Below are 12,326 nucleotides of genomic sequence, written 5' to 3'. Positions count from 1 at the left end.
GATGGAGCCAAAGACAATGAGGAGGGGTTGCCAAAGTGAGGAAAACATGAATGTCTGGACCAAATTTCATGGCAATCCATCCACTCTGTAGTGGATCTACAGGACCATAAGTGGAGACTGAGATACTACTGGATTGTAAAATGATGACTTATAATGTCATATTTAAATTATGAAACTCTAAAGGTGTCAATATGCCTAAACAAAGTGTTTGTTCCCCTTTCCTACAGTGGAATCAGAGTGGGGCTGCGTTCAACATTTTTTGTAACTGATGATCATGGCTGCTTTATGCAGTGACTGGCCAGGTGTGAAAGTAGGCAGGGTGTGAACTTCTGTCCAGCTCTCTGTTTTCGTTCGTCACACTACTTCTGTCACTTTTTGCGTCTGCAATCGCTCCCAACGCCATGGAGGCTTTCAAGGAGAGACTGTCTGAATTAGGAGGCTATGATGGCAGACAAGCAGGCTGAAGCACTTCAGACATGGTCATGGTGTTATACCACAATTTGAATTTGTTAGCATAAGAATTGCTCTATTCTTTTTGTTCTACTTCTTCTGCTATGCTGTAACCATGAACCCAAGACTAACCCTACCCTAACCCTATAGAACTCTGATCTCTCCTACCTTCTATTTAAGATAGGAGCTGATACTGTATATGTGTGTTCATGGTAGTACAAGCGAATTGCTGTCCTGTGTTTCATCTTACAGGATGAACAGGATGACAAACAGAGTGTGAACAGGAGGTTTAACTCCGCCTCCTCCAGCCTGGATCTAACAGAGCAAATGTTTGGGACTGCTGTTGTTGGTGGCAGGTCCATTCTGCTGGAGCATTAAGCACCTGCTCGGCCATGACAAATGAAAGTGTGTATGAGCATGTAAGTGTCCAGATATGGGTATGTGACTGTTGTGTTGCTCAGAGTTGTTGTTATTGTTATTAACAGGGACTTTAAGCAGAGCATATGGTGTTATTAGCTGTTGTAGGGCTACACCGAGGCAGTTTAACACACGTAACAGCTGCTGAGCCGACAGCAATTTTTCTTTGGATTTCCATCTATAGAAACACTCACAAACAACGTGAGAAGTGGGTAATTCCTTGTTCATGTCATTTCAGTTTTAGTCATGAGAGATGCTAATAAAGTAACTAATTAAATAAGTTTGATGATTTGAGATGGTTTTAATGGCCAAAAACTGACCTCATTAGAAAATGACAGCCTCAGTCAAATGCTTGAGACAACCTTTACCTGGTGGTCATGAGAAGAATGGCCGTGGCTCTCTCGCTCTACAAGTGTTTTTCTAACATTATACTCCCACAAAAAAAATGGAGGTTGAGGTGGGTGGTTGGGCGTACAAAGCATCGACTTTGAAACCAGAGAATGCTGTTCGTATCCTGCCTTCTTCAGGCATGAATGCAATATTTCCCTAACATTAACCAAATAGCTTTAGTTTCCAAAATGAAATCAAATGCCTAAATTAACTAAATAAATGGCACGTCAGAAAACGTTAGTTTGGAAGGTGCCAGCAAACACACTATTTTCTTGTTTGGGCATCTGATTAGGTTGGAAAAGAAAATAGAGTGATTGCTAAACAAGCACGAAGGCTGGCTCAAACAAGGCAGTTCCACAGAATGTAGCTGCTAAAGGCAGGACAGTTTCCGAGAAGTTCCTACAAGTATACCGGAGAATCTGCTGTTTAACAACACACAACACTACAACGTCCACTTCAAACATTAAGTGCCAATGCAGGTGTGCTTTATGTAGCGAAGCAGAAGGGAGTGGAGGACAGGATGGTGGATGGGCATACAGAGACCATCTGATTTTCACGACCCTCACACTTATCCAGGTTGGTCGCAGCCTGGGTGACTGTTACAATGTTTTTATGAATAAAAGCCCAAATTGTTTTTTTGTTTGTTTTTTTAACCTGACCAGCTTCAATCTCATGCTCGTCCACCCCGAGCGTGCCAAGCTTTGGCTACCTGCCCTCCTCCCCCTACAAGACACACTGCTGAGTCTGAGAGTCCATGTTCAACTGAGTGTATACAGGCATTTATGTGTAAATTGGTTTGGGCTGTTGTGTGTGAATTTCAGTGTTGAAAAGAGGGTTTCATCTGAGCATGTGTGTTTCAGTATGTGCGTGTTGATCATGCATGTAGATGTGCTGGTGTGTGGTGTTAGTGTTCTGTAACGTTACTCAATATTCATTGATCAGTAATACAGGCCTACGTCTGCTTCAATGCTCATGCCCTCCACCTCCTCCATGCGCCTTGAAATTATGCAAACCCCCCGAGAAATTAGTTCATCTGAAATTATAGAGCTCTATTATCTTTCTGTGTTTTCTCATGGTGACAAGATGAGAAGAGCATTCATCAGGACACAAGAATGTTGATGACGTTTCCTGAGCCCCCCGAACAATGATAATAGATAATAGATTTTAAATATAACACTGATAACATTTTATATTTTTTATTGTCAATAAATCTCATGAAAATATGAAAACCAATAATGTATGGAATATGTCTATCAAGAGCCTGATTATCTCCATCCTATCATCAATCTGAGAGCCACACTGTGGCGATGGATGACATGTTCCCCCATCATCATGAGCACATTGCATTATTTTGACTCAATCCCACATACACCGTCCTCCTGCCCCAAATACTCACCAAAGCACCAAATGTGGATTAATCTGCAGCTGAATACAGTCCCCAGAAGTCCTCTCCATTGTTGCATGCATTGTCACTTTTGGTCTTTCCATGGGATTTGTTACAAATATTACAAAAAAGAAAAGGGTTAGACAACAATAGTTTGGCAATTTCAAGAGAACCAAACTTGACTTGCATATGCTGGAGCTGTTTGGAGCTATGAGCATTTGGAAACTGGTTTCAGGAGATTTCTTGTTGCAATCGCAGCCACTCGTGGTTTTCTTAAAGCCGGATTTGCTCTTTAGAGAGTAAACAGAGGCACCAAAACAGTGAGGAGGTAACGTTGTTCAGAATCAGTCAGTAAGGCAGAAGGGGATCAGCTCCATTTCTCACCTCCATGCACACACACACACACACACTGCATAGCACATCACAGCAGATCATTCTGCAGTAATCTGCTGCAAGCGAGAGTGTATTAGGCTGTGCGAGGCTGGAGGCTTACTGCACATGCTATTTTCAATGCTCAATTAGCTCTTTTACGCAAGTGTGTGTGTATTTAACCAATGTGTGTGAGTGCATGCGTGCATGCGTGCATGCGTGCATGTGAGTGTGTGTGTGTGTGTGTGTGTGTGTGTGTGTGTGTGTGTGTGTGTGTGTGTGTGTGTGTGTGTGTGTGTGTGTGTGTGTGTGCATGCGTGCATGCGTGCGTGTGTGTGTGTGTGTGTGTTCGTTGACTGTGTTATTGACCCCTGCAAGGGGAGAGGACAGTGGAGATCACTCAGAGGTTAAACGCTTTATTTCTTGACATGTCATCAAATATAGTATGGTGTCGCTCTTTCCCTCTGCACCCTCTCCTCTTACATTCACTCTTCTCTCTCTCTCTCTCGCTCCTACCATTGCCACGTAGAGAAAGAAAGCTCTGTCGCAGCATTATCCTGAAAAGCACAGAGGGGGAAGGGGGACCCTGGTGGATATATTGCCTATAGCGCAACGAAACCACTCAAGAGGGAGGGGGAGAGAGAGCGGCGCTAAAGGTTTTCAAAGCAGGAAGAAAGATGCCGAAAATTGTCGACAGAGAAAGAGATAGGAAGATTTTGAAATCATCTAAAATGTTTGTGATTAAATTTCACAATTTGGCTGTCACTGTTTTGCTGCAGTGGTATTACAATCTTGCAGTGACATTACCATCTACTGCCGTGCACCATACCGAAGGTTAGAAGCAATATACCTGCTCCATAAATAGCACTGGCTAAGTCATTGTTTTTGGGTGAATCGGTTAATAAATGGGGCCAGTTTCCACCCACTGACCATCTGTCTCACCTTAGCTCTTAAAGGAATAGTTCAATATTTAGGGTAATAGACCATTTTTTCAAGATTCAAGATTGAGGTAAAATGGATATCAGTCATGAAAGGGTTACCCTGCTTAGCATACGGATTGGAAGCAGGAATACACCTACTGCAGGTGTTCCCAACCTGCTTTGGCTGGTGTGCCCCGACAGCCCTGTCAGATAAGCTCCAGCACCACCCGTCATTCCAAATGCCTTCATTTCAATTCATTTTAGAAAGAATGTTATTTAACACTATTAATTATTTATATGGATATTGTTGCAGTGTTTCTCATACAACTGATGCAGTGCCTTTTTAAATACTGACATAAATATCATTGATTTCAATTAAAAGGAATGTGAAGAAATTTAAGTGTGAATTTGGCGCTTGTAGTTTTGCAGCTTTTAGACGCATGTCCCGCTCGTTAGAATCTGATGACGTAAAACTAGCCACATCGGTGATTTAGCTTTACACTGACAGGACCAAGCTTAGCTTATTTTCTGCCTGTGTGCCAGCTGAGGACATCGCAGTCTAATAATAATAAACCCAAATAACTCATATGTGCAACCAAGCCTCTGAAAATGAGGTCAAATTGACAATAACAGTTCCACAATGGCTGTGTGTGGCGGTACAGTAAGTGTGTGTAAGTGTAGGTGCGTGTATGTGTGTTGCCACTGTGTTGGTATTTGTTTCTCTCCTTGAGGGAATGGGAATTGCCATCGCATCCCATAGTGTGAAAGGATGGAGAGAGACAGAGGGAGAGAGGGAAAGAGAGGATGAATGTGTGCGTGGGACGGTTTTGCTTACAAAGGAGCACCATTCAGCTGAGACATCCACCTGAATGAGGCTGAGCTGAGACGTACTGCCGATCAATAAACGGATACAAGCGTCCCGGCTTGCCGAGCTCAGCAGAAAAGAAAAAAAAGAGGGGCAGCGGGAACAAAAACGAGGGGGTGCAGAAAATGACCCCCATCCTGTTCTTTTTCTTTCCCTACTGCTTCTTACTCTGAATTCATTTCACCACCACCCTCACCAAAAACACCTTCCATCCTGTCACCCCCTCCCCTCTCTCTGTGTGTCTCTCCCTCCTTCTCTGCAGCAGACTGGAGCGCAGTCAGCTACTACGGGGACTGCAGTGTTACGCTATAGCACAAGTAGAGAGCTGGAGAGTAGAGGAGGGTGAGATGGAGGGAGAGGACGTGGAGGGGGTGAGGGGAGCTGAATAGCGATAATAAGCAATCCAGCACTCAGCTCTGAAATCATGGTAATAATGCAGCACGAGCTGTCAGTGGTGATGACGGAGAGAAAGGGAATGGGGGAAGCGCTGTACAGACTATAGAGTAGAAGAGAAAGACAGGAGGTAAAGAAAGGAATAGAAAACCCTGCTGTCTTTGCGCGGATGTTGCAGTATACTTAATGGACAGATGTAAGAATTGAACCAGCAATCCAACCATTAATTTTCCATCACTTTCTTAAAGCACCCGACATTTCCGTATTCTTCAGATGCGACGTTGGCAGGGACGAGCAGCATCGCCCTTGTCGTTCTCCACAGAGCTAATCAGCTAAAACCGAGCCGGCTGCCTGACCTCAGCCCACCTGAGCGCTGCTGCTGGTGCTGCTGCTGCTGCTGCTGCTGCTGCTGCACCGGCCACCCCACCCCCGGCCAACCTATCTTTATGTCACCGTGCTGGCACCAAAACTATTGACTGCAACACTTTCAAAGTCACCTCAGCTGTCATATTGATGCTCCCCAAACCCCCCCACCATGACACCACACCAGCGTCCAATTTATCTTCTTTTATGGTCAACCCCCCCTTCAGTCCTTCGATCGCTTGTTTGGCTGCCATTTAATTTTCTGACTTGTCGCGTTTTATGCATGAAAAAGCTGCACCAGGCTAGATCTTGATCAATAATATCCATCTTAATAAGTTAAATATGAGATGCAGCTGCAAAGGAGACAACACTTCCTCATACCTAAAGGACTGAACAGATCGATTACCAATGACTCCTAAAACAAGATATTGGAGAATATGTCAAAGGCAGGCCTTCATTGTACCGGACCTTCGTCCTCACATCATTAACGATGTGAAACTGTCGCAGTTTGCTTTGGTTTAGGCAACCAAAGTACTTGGCTAGGTTTAGGAAAAGATCATGTTTAGAATAAGCACTTCACTATTAGGTGTGTGATGACTTAAAATGGCTTAACCTTAACTTAACTAACAGCAGTCTCCTGGGTGAAACTCCTGGGTTTCCACCTCATCTTCCACTAAATAAGGACTTTATTGCTCTTTATATTACATGACCTGACTTCCTCCTTTACTCCTTTCATAGTTACTATGGCCACTAGAGGTCACCACCTAACAATAGGCATAACTGAAGGTCGTAATAACCCACTCCCAAAGCCGACCTATATGGTCATTTTTTGTGATAAGGACGGGCTAAAAAATAAGATTCACACTTCCTCCAAACTTGCTACGATCATATCATTTGGTATGAACCAGTGGTTCTCAGCCTATTTTCAGCACTACATCCCTGACATGGCATGAGCTGGCATGCCTCATAGATGAACTGGCAGCTACAGACATCCCCACGTGCACATTTGTGGCTCCATGTCGACATGAAAAGTACATGTGACACACTGAAGTAACTTCACCTGCAGAGAACATGTAAAAACATAGACTACGCACTAAAGCACTCAGACATCACAACGTCAGACTCAGGAACATGCACTTCTCCTGCACACTTTGTTCACTGATGTGCTTTTTAAATGTGAAGGCACTACAGAGACAGATGTATTTTGCGAAGAGGCATTTTTGAAGCCCATTCAAAAATGAACAAAAATGCTGAGGGTACAGGCTTGAAGGGGTGCTATTTGATAAATGCTCACAGGGCGCATTGGAACCGTGGCATTGGAGTCGTGACAGAGCTACAGGGCAGCTAATGTGTTGTATCGCTGTGCTCCAACAGACAGCCACGGATCATCTCAGCTATGTGTTTTAGTCCTATGTCTCAGTGCAAGACTGACAGACAAGAACAGACAGAACAATTCTGCAAAAGCTCAGATTACATGGAATGCCAACTTTTGTTGTTTTTTTTTTTTCATCCAAACATTTTCAACATTTCAATACCTGCACATGACAACTTTTGATTCTCATGGCTATGCAGATGTGGAGTCTGGTTTCCATGTTGAACTGCTATGTGCCAGTGTTTTGAGGAGGTCTTTTGCAATCTAATAGCAGATATTTATTTCAACATTCTCCAACAGACTTCTCACATAAGTCACAATGGGTCCCCCAGTGGACAAAAATGGTGCCTTTGGCATTATGTGTGTGTGTGTGTGTGTGTGTGTGTGTGTGTGTGTGTGTGTGTGTGTGTGTGTGTGTGTGTGTGTGTGTGTGTGTGTGTGTGTGTGTGTGTGTGTGTGTGCGCGCGCGCTCTGATAGTATGTCTCCATCCTAAGTCACTAAGAGGGGTGAAGTCAATATGCTGTCTCTGTGCGTATGGCAGAGTCCACAGAAAATACACCTCAAGTCACAGTGATCCAGGTCAGCACTAGCCTCCGGTTCTGCAAATGGCCATAGATTTTTAGAGACAATTAAGCAGAGGAAGGCAAAGGGAGACATGGGTGATAGGTGGAGAACTGACCACCCAAGAAGAGGAAAGGAATGAAACTGACAAGGGAGAAAAGGATACAGAAAAAAAAATACAGAAAAGAGACAGAGAAAATATGACTGTTGGAGAAAGGTGGGAAAGCAGCAGGAAACTGAATCATTAGCTGAGTGTGTGTGTGTGTGTGTGTGTGTGTGTGTGTGTGTGTGTGTGTGTGTGTGTGTGTGTGTGTGTGTGTGTGTGTGTGTGTGTGTGTGAGTGAGTGTGTGTATTAATTCTCTGAGCAACAGTAATAAATAACATCAACTACTCTGTTATGCTGCTCAAAACAAACTTCTACATGTCTCCTTGGAGTTGAAAGGTATATTAATCTGACTCCTGTGACCCCCTCCTCAACTGTGATGATAAAGCTAAGTCTGAGATGTATATCATTTGTTGATCCCCCCAAGTGTGGAAGCAGCTGGTATGTCAAGTCTCACAAGCACAGCACTCACTGGCTGACTCTTTTCCACAGAGATTATAATGACAGTCATCACAGTAGCGTACCTAAATACTTTTGGGGTTGAAAACTGAAAACATGACTTCAGACCTCCATGCCTATACAAAGTCAGCCACAGCCTTAGATCCAAGAGGCGCAGGTTTGGCCAGAAGTTCAAACTAGTAAAGCTCAGGGCCTCCATGGTCTTCCAGCTCAGAAGGTAAGGGACTCCTGTCACTGCTAGTGCTCAAGCCTCTGCACCCATGTCCCCACTCCCCACATCATGTTTGAAATCTTCTGGGAGAGGCCAGACAGAAATCAAAGGTGGACATATTGCCAAGGGACACCAACTCCAGTCTCTCACAAGAAATTTGGATACACTACCTGCCCATCCACTACCCTGACCTCATCACCCTTACTCTCCACTTTGCTACATGAAGGATACATTATGTCCAGTATTTGGACTGGACATCATCTGTGACTGACAGTTTTACTTCAAGATGTTCCTCAAGATGGCTTTTCCTGGTGATGCCATCAGGACACTGCTGTATGCTCTTTGCACTTTTTAGAGCAATAAACAATTCATATCTGTGCTGTAAAGCAGTACAGTGTATTTCGAACCATTTTCAACTAGCTATTATATTAGCTAATGTTACGTGGAGGCTAACAGTATTATTTGATTCATTAGTGTTGTGCTCCAGTCTAAACTGAAACTGTGTTCACCGGCAAAGTCAAACAAAAAACAGACAATTATCAACCAGTTCTAATGGATGCTGGAGGAAGAACATGAGTTTTATAACAAGCTCCCCAAACACACACACACACACACACACACACACACACACACACACACCAGCGACCTTTGTTTGGATTTTCACTCTCAGTTACTTGATGATTAAGTTAATTATTGGACTGTAAAAAAAAAAAATCACCAAATTCGGACTGATAGTGGACAGAACTGGATCCCAAATTAGTGTAATTCTTAATTTAAGGCATGTTAAGACTATTTTGCAGGGGGAATTATTTGGCGCACACATACAGACACTAGAGAGGGAGACAGAAAGCGAGAAGGCTGGACTGATGCGCACAGACAAATGGGCATCAGCAGTGGCCAAATTTGCGCACAATGATGTCAATGGTAGAGACCAAAAGGAAGTAGCAGCGGCACGATAGTGAAGTGGGGAAGAGGAGCAGTGATGAGCAGAACGTAATGCATAGAAATGAGAAAGAACACAGCAGTGAAAGAAATGAACCAAGGGAACATACTGACGCATATGCATCTATTAAACTCTATCTATCTATCTATCTATCTATCTATCTATCTATCTATCTATCTATCTATCTATCTATCTATCTATCTATCCAACCACCTGTCTGTCTGTCTGTCTGTCTGTCTGTCTATCTATCTACCTATCTATCTATATCATGTATTTTGGTTTACTTCTTGAAAAACACTGCAGTGCATCTGACATCGTGATACTCTTCCAAAAGTGTTTAGGGGGTAACTTTACGCGCAACAATGCGCAGTGGCGATAACAGTGCCAAACACTGCTGCGTGAGCGCGTTCCAGAGAAAGGGAAGAGAAGGGAGCAGACACTTGTCCGACAACTCACCCGGGCGTATTTGGAGGAGTAGGGGTCCTCGAACAGCGCCCACATATTGGGCTGCCACACCTCCCACCACGTCGCCCTGCGGCCGTCCTCCTGCATGCACAGCCGCTTCAGGTCGCCGTCAGCCCCGCCGGTGAGCGCCGGGTCATCCTCGGGTGCGTCCGGCTCAGGGGTCTCGAAGCTGTCCAGGGCTTCCTCGGCGTCGCGATGTTGCCGGTAGTTCATCCAGCAGCACGCCTCCACGTCCGTCTCATCGATGCCCCAGAATGCGAGCTCCTCCTCGAAGAGCGGCCCGCACACATCGTTGGGGCAGTGGAGCTTGCCGGTGCGGTAGTAGTTAAGGATGAAGGCAAAGGTGGCCGGGTGGCGGTCGAAGAAGAACTCGTCGGACTTGGGGTCGTAGTCGAAGTTGCTGTAGGCGTCGGGCTCAGTCAGCCAGGACAAGCGCGTCCCCGGCAGCGTCTTCAGGGTGCTCCGGTAGGTCTCGTGTCGGATTCCGCCGCAGTTGATCACGATCTTCTCGCTATCTGACGCCGAGCAAGTCATGGCTGCGCTGGAGCATGCTTCGGTCGATGCGCCCGACTGCTGCTGCTGCTGCTGCTGCTGCTGCGGCTACTGTCTCTCTCCATCCACCGCCAGTCCCCGCTCTGTAGGCTACTGTTATACCGTCCCGGCAAGGAGTCAGGGGCAACTGAGAGGAGGAGGAGAGGAGGAGAGGAAGGAGGAGTCTGTGTGTGTGTGTGTGTGTGTGTGTGTGTGTGTGTGTGTGTGTGTGTGTGTGTGTGTGTGAGAGAGAGAGAGAGAGAGAGAGAGAGAGAGAGAGAGAGAGAGAGAGAGAGAGAGAGAGAGAGAGAGAGAGAGATGCGGATTTTATGAATCAATAGATTTGTCCGCTGAATGACTGACCGCCTGATTGACTGATTGAATTCATATTATTGGATCATTTGATGTTATTAAGGTTAAAACTACCATTGCTGCTCAGCAAATCTCTTTACATTTGCTCTTTTGGCTCTTTTGTAAACTAGAATTTGCTGCATCCTTGGGTTGAACTGCAAAGAAATAAGATTTATTGACCTGAGAAGCAGGTTTTTTTATGCTCAAATACAGATACGATGGCATCTGAACATCACTTCCATTGTTGAACAAAAGTATATCAGCCTCTACTCTGTTTTCCAGCGATTCACCATTAGAACCTGGCTGCAGGGATTTGCTCCTAGTCAGAATCCTGAGCATCAGTGAGGTCCAACACTGATGTTAAGTGATAAGGTTTGGCTCACAGTCAGGATTCCAGGTCATCCCAAAGGTGTTGGACGGGGTTGAGGTCAAGACTCCGTGCAGCCATTTCTTTATGGAGCTGGCCTTGTGTGCAACCTTTTTGCTCCTTAGTTTATATTGTGCCTTTGAGGTGTACCTAACCAAACAAATCTGCAGTTAGTCACATTACCACATACTGAGTGCCACTCACTGAACCTGGGACTCCATGTTGGGTTCCTTCTCAACAGTGTCAAGGTGGCCAAGCCCTTCATTTCAGTGGAAGATGGTCACTTGGTTTTGTTATGATTATTTGTATTTTCACGGATTGCCATAAATTGCTCTGCAGTGATTTGAGCCAGTGACGTGGCTGGGTTACAACCTCAGGCATGAAGGATAACTAGATGTCAATGGACAATTTTAGCCTCTCCTCTACAGTATTTGTGGTGCTACACTTGAAAAGTGATGGAAGTACTGTGAGGATGAAAACAGAGCTGAGAAGTTCAAACCGTCACACACCTGAACAGTGGCTCTTTAAAGTGGGACTGACTGTCAAATTGTCAGTTTTGTAAAGTTCCAAAAAGCCTGGCTATTCTGCCTTCACAAGGAGGCTTTCAGATGTTGTTGAGACAGTATTTCAAGCACTTTGTCTCAATCAACTACTCTGGCTGAGCTACAGAATAATTTCTTTGAAACGCTTCTGTTTTGATGTCACACAAATAAATAAAGAATTAAAAATGTCAAAATGTCTACCTTTCTCCATCAAAGTACTGCAATCATCAGTGTAATTACTACAGTCAAGACTAGGCCTCCAACTAAGGATTATTTTCATTATTGATTAATCTGCTGATTATTAGCCCTACTAATTGCTCAGTCTATAAATAGTAAGAAAGTAGTGAAAAAGTTCCATTTACAATTTCTACAGCAGTGATGAGGAGCTACAGAGGTCTGGTAAGATCACTTCTTTCTGACGCCACACTAACAGATTATAGGCTTATAGTCTTCAGCCCCAACTGACGCCGACTCAAGTGACAGTTTGTTATGAAGTATGCCAGGTGTAGCTGATGTGTAGCTAACTGAATCAACTGACAAAGCTAACATTAGTTTGCTGGCCTACTTGCTCACATTTTAACGATGAAACCAATATTTAGTAAATCACTAATTTGAAACCATCTAGTTAGATCTAATGAGAACACAGGAAGGACTTTACATTCAAACTGAGTAATGGGTGGTACAAGCCAATCAGAGCACAGAAAGTGGATGGATCCATTTTACCTGAGTCAACACATATAAACATTAAAATGTTCACTACTTAATGCTGCTCGTTCTGTAAAATGGTTCTGAGGGTTAAATTATTTATGTTATTATGGGTCAGCAGTTTTTTAATGTTGTAAGTAATGAAAGCATTCATCACATATAT

General features: G+C 44.2%; 1 protein-coding gene across 5 annotated transcripts in view; it reads right to left on the bottom strand.

Moving 5' to 3' along the window:
- The window catches only part of LOC139342887 (voltage-gated potassium channel KCNC1-like), an 81,525-nt gene extending 71,177 nt beyond the window's left edge, over positions 1–10,348 (bottom strand). For 2 of the 5 annotated variants that reach the window (XR_011603077.1, XM_070980168.1), the window contains exon 1: positions 9,659–10,348. Coding sequence is in view for 4 of the 5 variants with exons in the window: in XM_070980168.1 (XP_070836269.1) it covers positions 9,659–10,201 (543 nt within the window). In the remaining variant the exon portion in view is untranslated. The remainder of the gene's footprint in view (positions 1–9,658) is intronic. The other 3 variants (XM_070980167.1, XM_070980165.1, XM_070980166.1) reach the window with 2 other exon arrangements.
- Between the last annotated feature and the right edge of the window lie 1,978 nt (positions 10,349–12,326).

This window comes from Chaetodon trifascialis, chromosome 15, assembly GCF_039877785.1.
Source record: "Chaetodon trifascialis isolate fChaTrf1 chromosome 15, fChaTrf1.hap1, whole genome shotgun sequence".
NCBI lineage: Eukaryota > Metazoa > Chordata > Actinopteri > Chaetodontiformes > Chaetodontidae > Chaetodon > Chaetodon trifascialis.
The sequence above is the reverse complement of the archived record's forward strand: the minus strand, read 5'-3'. Positions and strand labels throughout refer to the sequence as shown.